The sequence below is a fragment of the Melospiza melodia genome, chromosome 20 (assembly GCF_035770615.1).
Source record: "Melospiza melodia melodia isolate bMelMel2 chromosome 20, bMelMel2.pri, whole genome shotgun sequence".
Lineage (NCBI taxonomy): Eukaryota > Metazoa > Chordata > Aves > Passeriformes > Passerellidae > Melospiza > Melospiza melodia.
Window position 1 is genome coordinate 2428479 of NC_086213.1, and position 15331 is coordinate 2443809.

Genomic DNA, 15331 nt, shown 5'->3' on the forward strand with positions numbered 1-15331 from the left:
GAAGGCTTTTCCGTTTGTTTTCATCGTTTTCTCCTTGCTTTCCCCTCTCCCAGGAGGAGCAGCACCAACCCCTCCCCCTTTTTTTTACCTCCTTCCCCCTCTTTTTTTTTTCTTTATATATTTTTTTTCCATTTCAGAGGGTTGGAAGGCTTTTCCGTTTGTTTTCATGGTTTTCTCCTTGATTTCCCCTCTCCCAAGAGGAGCAGGACCAACCCCTGGGGCAGCCCCAGGGCTGGGGCTCCCCTCAGAGCAGGAGAGCCCGAACGGGGCCTTAAACCTTGGGAGCTCCTGGCCCAAAAAAACAAATCCTGACCCCAAACAAACAAACCCCAGTTCTAAACAAGCAAACCCCAGCCCCAAACAAACCAACCCCAGCCCCAAACCAACCAACCCTGGTTCCAAACAAACCCCAGTTCCCAAATCCCAGGCCCAGGCCTCGCTCCCAGGCCGGGCTGAGGGCCTGGGCCGGCCGGGCAGGGCCGGTGCCAGTGGGCACAGACTGGTACGGCTGCCCAGCACCTCCCCAGCCCATAAAGGCTGTGTCCAGCCAAGTGTGACCCCTCAGCGTTGTCACCCTCAGCCTCCTCACCCAATCTTGAGGATCCACAGCTCCCTCAGGATCCACGGCTCCGGCCATCACGGCTCTCAGTGAGTGCTGCTGTGTAGCCCCAAATCTGGGAGGGACAGGGACAGGGGTGGGTGTGAGGTGGTGGAGCCCTCCTGGTCACTCTGTGGGACATTGTGGATGTGGAGATTGGGGGGTTGCAGCTTCCCAGCTCGCTCACATCCATCCCCCAGGCTGTCAGCATTCCATGGCTGAGCTGCCACATACCGGCCACTGCAGCTCTCTTCTGGCTGCAAACCCTTTCTTTACTACCCATTCCCCAGAAAATGAGAAACCTGGAAATATTTTGTGACCCATTCCAAAAAAAAAACAAAAACGGGGGGGAAACCTTCACAATCCATCCCCTCAAAAACACCGGGGAAACCTGGAATCCCTTCATAATGCACCTGCAAAAAGTGGGAAACCTGGTGTCCTTCTGTGACACATCCCAAAAAAGAGGGAGAAACCTGGAACTGGGAGAGGTGCCCTGCAGAGGAAGGGAGGGATAGTTCCACAGCAAATCCTGTGACTGTGATAAATGGTCTTCATCTCTCCTGTTACAATGATGATGATGGTAATGAAAACTGAGGTGTTTTGGCTTTTCTTGATCCAGGAGGGTTCCCTGTGCAGGTTACCCTGGTGTGGGAACTGATGAGGCCAGGCAGGATGGGGCAAGAGCTGCCAGCTCACTGCAAGGTGATATCCTCAGATCCTTTAGGGACAAGCTCTGAACCCCAAACACCTCCAACAGGGATGGTGAACCCCAGGCATGGCCAAGGGGGTCACCCCTTGCTTGAGGCCCCAATGCTGACACTGCCTCTGTTAGTGAGAGAGACTAAGGCCAGCAGGAAGAGCCAAGGCCGCATCCAGGAACACAAGAGCCCCTTTTTCACCCTGCCACATGCAGGGTGATGGACCAGCGACAGGGCTGAGCCCTCCTGGTGCAGCCAGGGCACCCTCTGGGCACCCAGTTGGCCACTGTGACAAGAGGAGCGTGGAAAGGCTGGTGGCACCGTGGTTGTCCCACACTTGTCACACCAAGGTTGGAGATGCTGGAATATTGCTGTCATTAAGGCCATAAATCCATGGAAACATAGTGGGAGGGAGGAAAGAGGGCGGGGAAGCTGCGGGAGAATGAAGGGGAGCCGATGGTGCGTGGCCAGGGTGCCCCGGGGAGCAGGGGGCTGGGCCGGGGTGCGGGAGCTCCCCAAACCCCGGTGAGCTCCGGCTGAGGGAGGTGACAGCCAGGCCAGGAGCCGTCCTGTGGGACCGGGAGGAGGAGGAGGACGACGGTGGCTGCCGAGAGGTGGGTGCGGCCGCCCAGGGCCAGCCATGGTCACCCAGGGCTGTGGGGCCACGCCGGGCTGGTGGCAGGGAGCCGAGGGGCCGGCAGCGGGGCCCGCGGGGACAATGTCCCCGTTGAGGCCGCGGTCACAGATGGAGACAAATGTCCCCGTTGTTCGCGGCACGGGCTGAATGGCTCCTCTGTGCCCCGGCAGTGGGTGGGGGCCGGGTGCCTTGGGGTGGCCGCAGGCACCCAGGGCCGGCCCCGGGGAGCCGGGCAGTGCCCGGCCGCAGCCCCGCGTCCCCCGCCAGCCGCTCCCACTGCTGTCCCCTTCCCCCTTGCCAGGCCGGAGACCCAGGGCCGCGATCCCGGTGATGCCATAAACGGCGCCGTGCAGTGGGGAGGCTTTGGAAAAGCCGGCATTTGCGGGGAGCTGCCCGGGAAGAGCTTATTCCATGTCGGAGCAGCATCGGCACCCCCGCCCCGTGCCGCCCGCTCCCCCGGCACCCCGGTCAGCGCAGGAGAGCAGAGGCACGGCCCAGCGCCTGCGGTGCGGGACAGGAAAAGGTGATGGATACTGGGGGGTGAGGGGGTGCTTGGAGGGTGGCAGGATGGGGAGGGGGCAGCACGATGCTCGTTGGGTTGCTTGGGAGGCAGTGGGATGCTGAGGGGGGCCACAGGATGATAAGGAGGTAGTGTGATGCTTGAGGGGATGTTGGGATGCCTGGAGGGTGTTGGGGTGCTGGGGGGCAGCAGGATGCTCTGGAAGCAGCTCTATGGGGCAGGATGATGAGGGGAATTGTGTACCCATGGGGCACAGAGGGGACAGGGGGGTAGGAAGCAGCATGCCCGTGTGGGATGGGGCCTTTGGAAAACAGCGTGTCCACGGATTTGTGGGATCAGGAGCAAGCAGGTGCATGCGCCTTGTGTATGGCAGGGGCTTGGCCCTATTAAAAAAATGGATGCTGTAGGGAAAGCCCAAAAGCCAACTGGGGTGCCCCCAGGGAGATAGGGAGCTGCTGGGACACGGAGAGGGGGCTGCAGGGCTGGGTGGCCTGGCCTGGCCTGGCCCAGCCTGGCCCAGGGGTACCCCTTGAGGAAATGGTGGGTGCAGCCGTGCTCTCCAGCTGGGCATCTCAGCCGGCTGGCGCCACGGGCACACCCCACCCGTGGGAGCCCCAGGAGAACACCCAGTGCACCACTCTCTCCTAACGAGCTATTAATAATTAAGCTGCTCACTCAAGGCAAAGTCAATAGAATATTTAGCTGGGGAGTGTTTGCCAGAACCACCCGTGGGAGGCAGGCAGAGTGGAGCGAGGCATCCCCTTGGCATCCCACAGCTCTGGAATTCGGTGCCGTGTGGTCCTGGGGGCCTGGTGGGATCCCATAGGGATCTATCAGGATCCATTGGGACCCATCTGGACTCACTGGGATCCATTGGGACTTATCAGAGGGGTTTATGGTGCCATTTCACTCTCTCCTGTGGAGCTGGTGCCAGCAAAGCTGGTGCCAACTTTGCTCCCTCTTGGCAGCACCCACAAAAGTGGGTGTCTCCCCAGCCCTCTCAAAGGGCCAGTGGCTTTTCCAGGTGGTGCCAGGCGGTGACTGCGATGGAATCACAGGCACCGACCGTGTAAAGCCGAACTCCAGCTGCTCCTGGAGCCGTCTGGCATTCCCACCCACACGGTGCTTTTGGGATACTGTCAGAGCCACCTGCTCCCCCCGTGGTGACACCGTGCACCCCCCCTCGCACATGAAAACCATTCGGGAAGAGGCTGGATGCACCAGCCCGGCCTGATCCAGCGGTCCCGGCTCCAGGGGAAGTGGGGGGCACCTGGATGAGCTTTTGGGGTGCCCCTGTGGCAGCTCCCCCCCTGCCCGCGGCGCTGTGCCCAGCGCCGGCCGCAGCCCGGGGCTCCGGTTGCATTTTCCATTCATTATTCATCGAGCTGGAAATCTCGGCGGCACGAGGCGATCCGAGCCGGGGGGGCCGGAGCGGGGGAGCGGCGGCAGCGGCGGCGCCCCGGGATCACCGCGGGGCCGGGGGTGAGCCGGGAGCGGGGGGCTCCGGGGCTGGGATGCGCCGGGCTGCGACCCACGGCTCGTGGCAGCGGGGTTTCACCCCGCCGGGATATCCGCGGGAGCTCTGAGGGGTGAGGGGGCGATGCGAGGCGGGGGTGGGGGGCCAGGGGGTATTTTTGGGGGTGTAACGCAGTGGGAGCGCAGCCAGCCTTGGCCGGGGGGCTCCGGAGGATGTGGAGCAGCGGGAACAGCGGGAGCAGCGGAGGCTGGGGCGGGCAGGTGATGCTGCTCCCGCCGCTAAATGGGGGTGCAGGGCCGGGGGGCTCAGCCCCCAGCTCGGGGGGGCTCCGGGGAGCGGAGCTCTGCTGTGGAGGGCTGCGGTCACGGGTGCCGTGTCCCCGTGTCCCCGTGTCCCCGCGTCCTGCCGCAGGGGACGGCGCTGCTGCAATGCGGTGTCACAGTGAGGGTGACCCCCGTGTCCCGGGAGGAGGGAGGGGACAGGGACGGGGACACGGGGGGAGCGCTGGGGAGGGGGCAGCGGGCACAGGGGCTCTGTGAGCGTGTGTGTGTGTGTGTGTGTGTGTGTGTGTGTGTGTGAGTGAGCATGGCTGATGTGTGTGCACATTTTGTGTGCGTATGAATGTACGCATTGAGGGCTGTGTGTCCTGGCGCACACGAGGGGACGGGGGTGTCTGTGTGTGCCCTCTGTGTGTTTTGTGTGTTTGGGGATGCCATGCTGCCTGTACCCCTCTGTCCCCAGTTCCGTGTCCCTGACCCCCACCTGGGGCTGCTGAGTCCCCCAGTGCTGCTGGCAGGGCCGAGAGGCCGCATGGGGAGGGTACTGCAGCACCCAAACCATCCCGAGCTGCTGCAGCTCCTGCTCTGGCCTGCAGATTTTCCTGGGCAAATGGATCCCAGCACCCTCAGGGAGCGCCTGCTGGTGCTGGTGGTGTCCCAGTGGAGAATGGCCTCTCTGTCCCCCAGCTGCCCACTCTGCCCCTGGGCTCTCCATGGCTCCCCTTTCCCCCAGTCCCAGCCCTGCAGCCTCTCCTACCCTAGGAGTCATTCGGTTTTCCCAGGGCGGGCAAAGGTTGGCAGGGCGGGCAGAGCCTCTGGGCCCGTGCCACAGATGTGTTGTGGATCACGCCAGGCACCAGTGGGATGCTTTCCTGGGAATTTCCGTGCCTGTGACACGTCCACGTGCCTCGCTGGAGCCACACACCCCCAGTGCCCGTGTCCCTGGCACCATCGTCTCTCCTCTCTGGCTGCAGGTGACCAGGATGCTGTGGCATGGGAAGCCCTGGAGGTCCATGTGCAAGGGGCTGGTCCTGGGGACCCTCCTGACCAGCTTCATGTTGCTGCTCTACTCCTACGCCGTGCCCCCGCTGCAAGTCAGCGTCACTGAGTGAGTCTGGGGTCCCCGCGTGCCCCCCTGCAGCTCGGCCTCCCTGTTCCACACCAGGAACCCCCAGCTGATGGAGATGGCCCTGGGGCTTTCCAGGCCCTCGTGGCTTCACACCAAGATGTCCCCTTTCTGCAGTTCCCAACTCCTGGCAGGGCTGGGGACACCGTGGTGCACTCAGTGCTCCTGGGTGGAAAGGGGAGGGAAAGGGAGAGGAGAGAGGAGAGAGGAGAGTGGAGAGAGGAGAGAGGAGAGTGGACAGAGGAGAGGACTCAAGTCTCAGATTCTTTCACTGCTCCACAGTGCTCAGCTCCTGCCCGTGCTGCCTGTCATCAAATTAATCTCCAAGCTTGTAAACAAGGTCCACGTGCCTCACAAACCTGGTGCTGTTGGGTGGGGATCCTCATCAAGGATCACTTTGGCAAGTTGATTACAGGTGTCCAAAGTCACTCTGCTCTGTGTGCTCTGCTTGCTGCCTCAGGCAGCTCAGATAAGGTCCCTTGTGTCCTCACATGTCCCTTCAGGGCCCATGAACTCATCTGTGGGGCCAGGCTCTGGAATTATTTCCCTTTTTGCTGGGAGCTGAATCTTTCTTGGATCCCACAAGGTGCTGAGGGGTGCCAGAGCTCCACAGATCCCTTGAGGGGTTTGTGACTCCTGTAAAGGGTTGAGAGCTCCCAGACCTCCTCCATGGAGGAGTTCATGACTCTGTGAGGAGTTCATGACTTCTAGAAGGGGTTGAGAGGTCCCTGGCCTCCCCCATGGATCCTACAAGGGATTGAGAACTCCCAGGCCTCCCCCATGGATCCTACAAAGAGCTGAGAGCTCGCTGGCCCCCCTGCACGAATCCAGGGTTGAGAGCTCCCAAGCCTCCTCCATAGCTCCCCTCTCAATCCAGGGTTGAGAGCTTTCATACCCCATAAAAATGTTATCAGGTCCTCTCCATGGAGTTGTGACCTTGGAGAGCTCTCCTTGATGCACTTTTTGGCATCACCTCCTCCAGGACCACCGTGGCCATGCCCATGGAGACCCCCTGCTCTATTTCCATTTCCAGAACCCATTCCCAGGCACAGCACCTGTCCCCAGGTCCAACACCCCTTCCCAGGTTCAGCATATATTCCCAAGATCCAGCACTTATTCCCAGGTCCAGAACCCATCCCCAGATCCAGCTCCACCAGAACAGAATATCCCAAATCCTTCTAAGTGCCAGTGCCCCTCACCATGGTGCTCCACCTCTTCTCTCACCCAGGATCCCCGTGCCCTTCTCCTGCTCCTCCCACCTGGCCCAGGCTCCATCCCTGTCCAACAGCTCGGGCAGCACCTCGGGGTGGAGCTGCCGGCCCAAGCTCAACGTCATGTTCATGAAGACCCACAAGACCGCCAGCAGCACCATCCTCAACATCCTCTTCCGCTTCGGGGAGAAGCACCGCCTGAAATTCGCCTTCCCCAATGGCCGCAACGACTTCTACTACCCGTCCTTCTTCGAGCGCAGCCAGGTGCAGCACTACCGGCCCGGGGTGTGCTTCAACATCATCTGCAACCACATGCGCTTCCACTACGAGGAGGTGCGCAAGCTCCTGCCGCCCGACGCCACCTTCGTCACCGTGCTGCGGGACCCCGCGTACCTCTTCGAGTCCTCCTTCCACTACTTCGGGCCCGTCATCCCCCTCACCTGGAAGATCACTGGGGAGGACAAGCTGGACGAGTTCCTCCGGGACCCCCAGCACTACTACGACCCCAACGGGTTCAACGCTCACTACCTCCAAAACCTCCTCTTCTTCGACTTCGGCTACGACAGCAGCATGGACGCCAACAGCCCGCTGGTGGAGGAGCACATCCGGGAGATCGACCGCCGCTTCCACCTCGTCATGTTGCTCGAGTACTTTGACGAGTCGCTGGTGCTGCTCAAGGACCTGCTGTGTTGGCAGCTGGAGGACGTCCTCTACTTCAAGCTCAACGCCCGCAAGGGCTCCACGGTGTCGCGGCTGACCCCGGAGCTGTACGAGCAGGCGACCGCCTGGAACCTGATCGACGCCAAGCTCTACCGCTACTTCAATGCCACCTTTTGGCGCAAGGTGGAGGCCTACGGGAGGGAGAGGATGGCCCGGGACGTGGCCGAGCTGCAGAGGGAGAACAAGAAGATGACCAGCATCTGCATCGACGGGGGACACGCCGTGGACGCCAGCGCCATCCAGGAGTCCTCCATGCAGCCCTGGCAGCCCCTGGGGGAGAAGACCATCCTGGGGTACAACTTGAAGAAGAAGATCAGCAAGAAGCACCAGAAGCTGTGCCGCAAGATGCTGACACCAGAAATCCAGTACCTGACTGACCTGGGGGCCAACCTCTGGATCACCAAGCTATGGAGCCACGTGCGGGACTTCCTCAAGTGGTAGGGGCTGGCGGGTCCCCTGCTTCCCTGGGGAAGAACCAGGTGCTTTCGTTTTTGTTACTCATGGTTCTCTTGGTTTGGAACTGGCTGGAGGCTCTGGAGCCCAGGAACTTTTGGGGGGACCCTCCATCACTTTCCTGCAGAGCCCCAGCTTGGGCAGGAGAGTGGAGACTCTGCCTCCGTCAGTGGAGTCAAGGGCTGGGGGCCCAGGGGTGGTGTTTTCCTGCAGGATCCACTTATTCCTTCCCCATGGAAAAGCTGGAGGAGGGATTTATGAAGGATGTGGCTTCGTCACAGCGGGAGCAGGACATCCATCACCAGGTTGCTGGGTGCAGGCAGGGATGTGCTGGGACAGCAGTGCTAGAGGGTTTCCCTTGCCCAGGGTGGGCAGAGATGCCCACAGGGAACCCAACCCTCCAGGAGCTCCTCAAATCACCCCACTGAGCCCTGGTTTTGGGGTGTGGGAATGTCAGAACCTGCTGCACTGCCTCAGCCCTTGGGTGTGATGAGTGCAGCATGTTCTCAGCCCACAGCAGCTAGGCTGTGACCTAGAGGCACCCGGAGCCATTTGGAGATTGGAAAACCCATCCCAAAAGCCCCGGACTTTATCAACAGTCCCCGTGGCACAGGGCACACCCTCACTGCCCCCCATCGTCCCAGTTAGAGGAGCCCGTGGTCCTGGTCCCCACAGGGGACATCCCAAAAGGCCAACAGGGTCTGGTGACAACTGGTGTGGGGAGGAGATGGGAGTGGGTGCAGTGGGACTGTCCCCATGATGCCATCCAGGGCACAGTGGGGATGCTGGGGCCAGGGGCCATCCCCAGTGCCCACCCTGCCTTGGGGACAAACCTCGTGCGTCCCAGCTGGGCTGGATGACACCGGTGACACCACGTCCCACTGAGAGTGGCCCTGGCTGGGCACAGAGGTGGCACCTGTGGCTGAGCCACCCCCCAGCAAAGGGACCCCCATTGTCCCCCTACCTGTGTTCAGCTCCTTCTGTAAAAACCAGAAATAAAAGAATAATTTACTTTTGTAATATCATTGTATATTTGGTAGTTTTGGATATAAGGATGGTCCAGCTGGTCTCCAGCCATCTCCTCCTCTGAGATGGGATGGATGAGGTGAGGATGTTCTCACAGCCACAGCAGGATGCTCAGCCAGTCCCTGCTCCTTCTGGGAGCTCCCCAGGGTCCTGGCACCACTGTCCCCTTCAGTCCTGGGGTGGAGGGCATTGTGTCCCCCAGGCAGTGCTGAGGAATGAGACCCTCAGTGTGAGTGGGGTGCCTGGATCTGTCCCAGTGTCTCTGCTGAGTGTGGGGGACACCCCATGGTGTGCAGGTGCCCCCAGGAAGGTCTGCTGGCTTCACAGGGACAGCAGAGCCATGGGACCTGCCATCCCTGGTGACACAAACCACTGGTGCCACCATGTTCCAGCTCTGCTGCTGGTGGGGAGCACCCCATTTCAGGGGTGGCCATGGGACTTGCACTGGGTCTTCTCCACGCTCCCTCTGCAGTCAGGCCACCAGGTCAGCCCACTCAGAGGAGACTCTGGGGGGTGTTGGGGCTGTGATGGGGACACCTGAGGCAGGCAGGACCCAGGGACACGAGCACTTCACCAGGTCTCTGTTCTGGCTGTGACCAAGCTGCTGCTCCCAGGTGGTGTTCCTCTCCAGCAGAGCTATGATGGGACAAGGAGGGGTGCTGGGGACTGGGACTCTCTGGTGGCACCAGGATCAGCCTGACAATGATGGGGTCCAAACTGGGGTGGGCTTAAGAACCTTGAGGTGGGACCAGGGACGTCCAAGGGACCGAGGCTGAGTGATGGGACCGGGCCACGTGGTGACCTGGGATCTGCTTGGATCAGCACCACGTGCAGGAGCACAAGGACATGGTGGGAGCAGCACCATGCACAGGACCAGGACTGACTGGTGGGGATGGGACCTTGTGGTGGGATCTGCACCTTGCTGAGGACCAGGACCACAACAATGGCATGGGAGGCCCAGCATCACACCTGGGACCAGGACTGACTGGTGGGTATGGGATCATGCTCAGGACCACCTGCAGGACCAGTCTGAGTGGTGGCACTGGGGCCGTGGATGCAATGGGGACTGGAAGATGGGCACAGGCTCTTGTGGTGGGGCAGGGAAGGTGTGAGAGGTGGGACCAGCCCCAGGTGTGGGGCTGCTGATGGCTGCAGAGACCCAGCAAAGCCCCCAGCCCCACCAGTGCCAGCTGGGACCCATTGACACCCAGCCCCAAGCCCATAAAGAGCCCCAGCTGGTGGGGTGGAGATGCTGCTCACTGGGGATGGAGCTGTGCTTGTTGGTGCTGCTGGGTGGGGCTGTGCTGGAGGTGCCGGGTGACTGGGGCTGGGATCCCCCTTCATTCCTCCCACTGGCTGTCCTGGGGGAGGTGGGTGTCCCTTGCTTTGCCCAGTGCTGGCTCCTGATGGTCACCTGGGGGCTGGCCAGGGTAGAGGAGCCTTCCTAAAATGATCCCAAGCTCTGAGGGTTGGGGCAAGGGGCTGCCAGGAGCTCCCCTGAGGTCCCAGCAGGGCTGGTGGGTCCTGCTTGGGGTGAGGGGGATCACAGGCCCTGGTGGGGTCTGTGGCTGCTGGCTGTGGTGTCCCACCCCATGAGCAGCTCCTGGGCTGTCCCCAGCCCTGGGCAGGGTCACGGTGCTGGGAATGCTCCTGGTGCATTCCTGTGGTGCAGCTGGGGAAAGAGGAGCCCCTGATGTGCTCCTGGGTGCTCTAGGTGCCTTTGTGCTGCTGTCCCCAACAAGTCCTGGGGACACCTGAGGACCTGGATGTCCCTGCTCTGCCTGGGACATGCTACTGCTGGCTCAGCCCTTCCCTTGCAGGGACCACCATGGCTCCAGCTGCCTCAGAGCCCCCTGGTCATACGATGACAGCTCCAGTGATGCCCTCAGGCATGGGGACAGGGAGGGTTCCTGCTCACCCCCATTCTGAGGAGCCCATCCTGAACTTCACCTTGAGGCTCCTGGATGGTGAGTCCAGGAAAACACTGGGGGTGAGACCACGGGATGGGTCCAGCCAAGACCCAGGGCTCAACCAGCAGCAGTCAGAGCCTTCTCCTGGCTGGCCCCAGGACTTGGAGCACCAGGAAAGGTGGCTGTCCCTGCAGGAGCTCCTCCCCATCCATGTGGAGGGTGTAGGGCTTTGAGATGCTCCCAGTCCTGTGCCCGATACCACGATGGGGTTTGGGGTCAGCTCTGCCCCCATGGGTGACATGGTCCCTCTCAGCTCTATGGGGAGTCCAGGAAGCTCTGGAGAGTAGGGAAAGGAGGCCTGGGGGACAGAGCCAGGACAGCGGGTGGGCTCTGAAAGGGGGAAGCTGTAGGGATGGTGGTCTGGGATGTGTCTGGTGCCCTCACCTCTGGTGGGACAGGTTTGGGGCTGTCACACTGAACCCACACTTCCCAGAGGACTCCAGTGCCACTCCAGAGAAGCTGCCAGTGCTCAGCCCTGGCTCTGTAATCCACCTGGAAGCCAGTGTCCACTTCAGTCCCAGCATCTCCATGAAGAGCCACGTGCATCAGTGCTACTGGACCACCACGGGATGGTGCCCTTGGAGGAGGGATGGAGGTCCCAAGGAGGGGCATGACCTGGGTGTCCCAAAACATTGTCCATCCTGAGACATGGTGCTCCTGCTGGGGTGGCCTCAGCTCCCCGAGGTGATGCAGAAGGAGAGCAGAGTCCCTGAGGAAGGACGTGGTGTCTCACAGGTCTACGTGCACTGCCTGCTGATGCCATGGGGACAAGGACGTGCCACCAGGTCCTGCTTCTACAGCCTCACCACGGCCAGGTACGCTGTGTGTGTGTGTGGGGACACAAGCACCCCATGGGTGTGCTGGGGGCAGAACCCATCTCTGGGAAGACCAAGTCACCCCACTGTTGTCTGGTTGTCACCTCTTATTCGATGGCAGATGGTGGCATCACCACAGGTTCCAGCTCCCCCTACGCTGCAGAGGTGTTGTGGAGATGCTTGGAGACATCTCCTCTGGGACAGCACCATGTGGGTCTTGTGGTGGAGTCTGGGCACCCCTAGAGCCACCCCCCAGTCCTGTCCTCTCCTCTCCCAGCTGGCACAACGCAGAGGACCCTGTCCACTGTACCCCATGCCACTGCTGTGACACCGGTTGTCCCGCTGCTGACACCCTCCATGGAGACATGCCAGGTACCAGGGCTGGGACAGGGTGGCCCCAGGTTGTTCTGGGGTCTTGGGAGGACTCCTGGACCTGGGCTGGACTGCATTGGTTATATCCTCCCACAGCATTCCCAGGAGAGGGGACACTCCACCAGGAGACTGTTGGACCAGCGCTGGTGCAGAAGGAGGAGCTGCCATGGCACGAAGGTGAGGGACACCCCAATGCTCTCCCATGGCCCCAAAACCCCCACCCCTTGTGGTGACCCCCGGGTGTGTTTGTGCCCTTCCCAGCCCCGTGCCGGATGGTGAGGAGGCTCCTGCTGGCCCTGGTGGGCAGTGCTGTGCTGGGGGGGCTGCTGGGGCTGGCCCTGCCCACCGGGCACCTGGGCAGCCCCCGGAGGGGACAGCGGCCACCGAGGCACAGGTGTCCCTTCCAGGCTGAGCTGCAGAGCGTGGTGGGGGCCCTGCTCCTCAGGGAGACAGAGAAACAGAGCCTCTTTCTCACCAATAAACGTGATTTTGCTTTCTCTAAAGCTTCTCCTGGTTGGTAGTGTGTGGATGCCACCAATGGATGGAAATGTGCTCCTACACTGGCAAGCCACATCTCCAGGCTCCTGTGGCTTCCAGGCGTTGTGGCATTGTCCCAGCCTGCGGTGCTGGAGATGGCAGCTCCGGGCTGCATGGATTTCGTGTCCTTGGAGACCATGGATGTGGTGGCAGCTCCTTGGGGACAGTCCTCAGGATGTCCCATGAGGCTGTGGAGGTGCAGAAGGTTCCAGGGTGGGGACAGCAGGCTGCTCTGGGCAGATGGAGACCCCTGAGGGATTGGGACTCACTCAGACCCATCTGTCCCCCAGGAGAGGACACGGCCTGGTCTTGGTGGCACCTCAGCATCACCCATCAGGGGTCATGTTTGAAATGGTTTATTAGGACCAGTGTGGGGCAGGGTGGCCACTCTGGGGGTCACCAGAGTGAGACGTCACAGTAGGTGGGTCACAGCAGCATGCCTGTTTCCCCAGTGCATGGGGAGGTGCTCAGTGGGACGTTGGGGGCTCTCCCGGTGCCCCGTAAATCTTGCGGAGGCTGGAATCCATCAGGAAATCCACAGTCCTGCGGCAGGAGAGGGCGTCAGCGGGGCCCGGGGGTCTCTGGGGCAGTGATGTGGGATGGGTGGGGCTGTCCTTAATATCCCCTGAGACACCAGCGCCACCAAAACCAGGTTTAGCACAGCCTCACTGTGCTAATCCCGGCTCAATCCGGATAATCCCTGTCCTGGCTGGACCCCAGCAAAGCCCCTTGGAGTGGAGACATCCCGTCACCACCCTCTGCTCCCAGCCCCAAGCAGACAAACGTGTGCCATCCCTCCGGGCTGTGGTGACGATGGGGTGGTGGCAGCGCCTGTCCCCGCCCCAGGGGTGTCCCCGTTCGTTACCTGTCGATGGGGGTGATGATGAGGGGGATGGCAGCCAGCCCCAGGGCCGTGGTGGTCCAGCGGCGCACGGGCAGGGGCCAGCGGGTCAGCGTGCCCAGCAGGGCCAGCGAGGCGGCGCACAGCCGGTTGATGGTGAAGCCGGGGATGGCCACCGAGGCCAGGCTCTGCCACACGAACGTGTCCACCACGGCCACCCCCACGCGCGTGGGGTCCTGCGGGTGGGCCTGGGGGGACACAGGGGTCAGGGGTCCCGTGGGTGGGCCTGGGGGAGACCAGGGTCAGGAGAAGGGCAGGGATGGAGAGGCTGGGGGCGAGCAGGGTGGCACTCACGGTGGCGGCTTTGCGGCCCTTGTCGATGGCGTCGGCGGTCACGTAGGCGGTGGCCACGCCATAGCTGGCCCACACCACCGGCACCGGTACCAGCGGGCGGAAGGACTCGCCCACCTCGTTGGCATAACCTGAGGGGGTGGCAGGGTCAGGGACTGGCTGTCCCCATGTCACCCCTGCAGGGTGTCCCAGTGTCACCGGATGGATCTCGCACAGGGGGTGTTTGTGGTGCCTGCGTCCGCTTGGACCCGCTGCCACCAGGACAGCGGGGCTGAGGGTGAGCAGTGCCAGGGCTGGTGTGTGTGACTGCCCAGTGCTAGTGACAGTGCCCACTTGGGGATCTGTGTCTGTGCCCAGTGCCTGGCAGGAACCAGTAACTGTCCTGATGTCCAGTGTCCATGCACCGTGCCAGTGGATGATGCCACAAGCCAGAGTCAGTGCTGGTGACAATGACAGGTACCTGGTGCTGTTACCCTGTGTGCTGTGCCACGCCAGTGCAGTGCCAGGGCCTGCTGTGTGGCGCTAATATCTGGTACCAGAACCCCCTATCAGTGCCCGGTGCAGTGTGCAGTATCTGGTGCTGCCCAGTACCACAGACCCAGCACTGGTACCAGAGTGCCAGTGCCCAGTACCGCGGCAGTGCCCAGCACCTGGGGCAGTGGGTGGTGCCCGGTACCCGATGCAGTGTCTGTGTCATGCTCCTAAAGCAGGGCCGGCTGTCAGTGCCTGGTTCCTCATGTGGTGCCTGACATCGGTACCAGCGTCCAGTGTGTCAATGCCCAGTCCCCGGTGTCAGTACCCTGTGACAGGGCCGGCGCCCGGTATCACTGCCCTGTTTGTGCAGCCGGTACCCGATGGCAGTGCCCAGGTCCCGGTAGTGGTATTTGATGTTAGTGCCCAATGTCAATGCCCAGGACCCCGTGCTTGTACCCACTGTCAGTGCCCGGTGCTGGTACCGGGTTTCTGGTGCCAGTGCCCGGTTCCCGGCGCTCCCGTAGTTCCCGGCGCCGGTACCCGGTGTCAGTGCTCTGTACTCAATGTCAGTCCCCGTTTCCCAGTGTCAGCATTTAGTGTCAGTGCCCGCTTCCCGGTGTCAGCGCTCAATGTCAGTGCCCGGTGCCCGGTGCCGGTACCCGCTTCCCGGTGTCAGGGCTCAATGTCAGCGCCCGGCTCCCGGGGCCAGCGCTCAGTGTCAGTCCCCGGTGCCCGGTGCCCGGTGCTCACCCAGGTATCGGACCCACGTGTCCCGGTACAGGTCGGGCTCCTCCTGCCCCATGGCGCGCGCCACCGCTCCCGCCGCATGCCCCGCCCCCGGCTCCACGTCACCGAACCACGCCCACTCGAGACTAATTTGCATGCCCCGCCCCGTGTGTTACGCTCCTGCTCCGCCCCTCGGTGCAGCGGGATGGCGGCGGGGGCAGGGCCTGGCCGCGCACGTGACCCCGCGGCCTTGCGTCAGCGGCGGTCAAGGGGGCGGGGCCGGGGCTGAGGGGGCGACTGTGGGGCTGAGGGGCAGTTACGGGTCTGGAGGGCAGCTGTGGGGTTGGGGGACAGTTGTGGGGCTGGGGGCAATTGTGGGTCTGGAGGGGCAAGTGTGGGGCTGAGGAGCAGTTGCGGGTCTGGAGGGGCAATTGTGAGGCTGAGGGGCAGTTGTGGGACTGAGGGCAGTTGTAGGACTGAGGGCAGCTGGGTTGGGGTGGT

At 62.2% G+C, this 15331-nt stretch overlaps 2 protein-coding genes across 4 annotated transcripts; one reads left to right on the forward strand and one right to left on the reverse strand.

The window, feature by feature from the left end:
• Nucleotides 1-2276: 2276 nt before the first annotated feature.
• On the forward strand, nucleotides 2277-8738 carry GAL3ST1 (galactose-3-O-sulfotransferase 1). Of its 3 annotated transcripts, none has more exons than XM_063173117.1 (3): nucleotides 2277-2456; nucleotides 5183-5316; nucleotides 6563-8738. In XM_063173117.1, the coding sequence occupies exons 2-3, from the start codon at nucleotides 5192-5194 to the stop codon at nucleotides 7704-7706; spliced, it is 1269 nt and encodes a 422-aa protein (XP_063029187.1). In that variant the 5' UTR covers nucleotides 2277-2456; nucleotides 5183-5191; the 3' UTR covers nucleotides 7707-8738. The 3 variants fall into 3 exon arrangements, with proteins under 3 accessions (XP_063029187.1, XP_063029186.1, XP_063029185.1); XM_063173116.1 differs by lacking the exon at nucleotides 2277-2456 and adding an exon at nucleotides 3753-3935; XM_063173115.1 differs by lacking the exon at nucleotides 2277-2456 and having other exon boundaries at nucleotides 4450-5316.
• Nucleotides 8739-12778: 4040 nt separating this feature from the next.
• Nucleotides 12779-14940, reverse strand: MTFP1 (mitochondrial fission process 1). Its single transcript, XM_063173275.1, has 4 exons — nucleotides 14855-14940; nucleotides 13634-13761; nucleotides 13304-13527; nucleotides 12779-12981 (listed from the first exon to the last, which is right to left on the reverse strand). Exons 1-4 carry the CDS (start codon nucleotides 14904-14906, stop codon nucleotides 12906-12908), a joined length of 480 nt encoding a protein of 159 aa, XP_063029345.1. The 5' UTR covers nucleotides 14907-14940; the 3' UTR covers nucleotides 12779-12905.
• Between the last annotated feature and the right edge of the window lie 391 nt (nucleotides 14941-15331).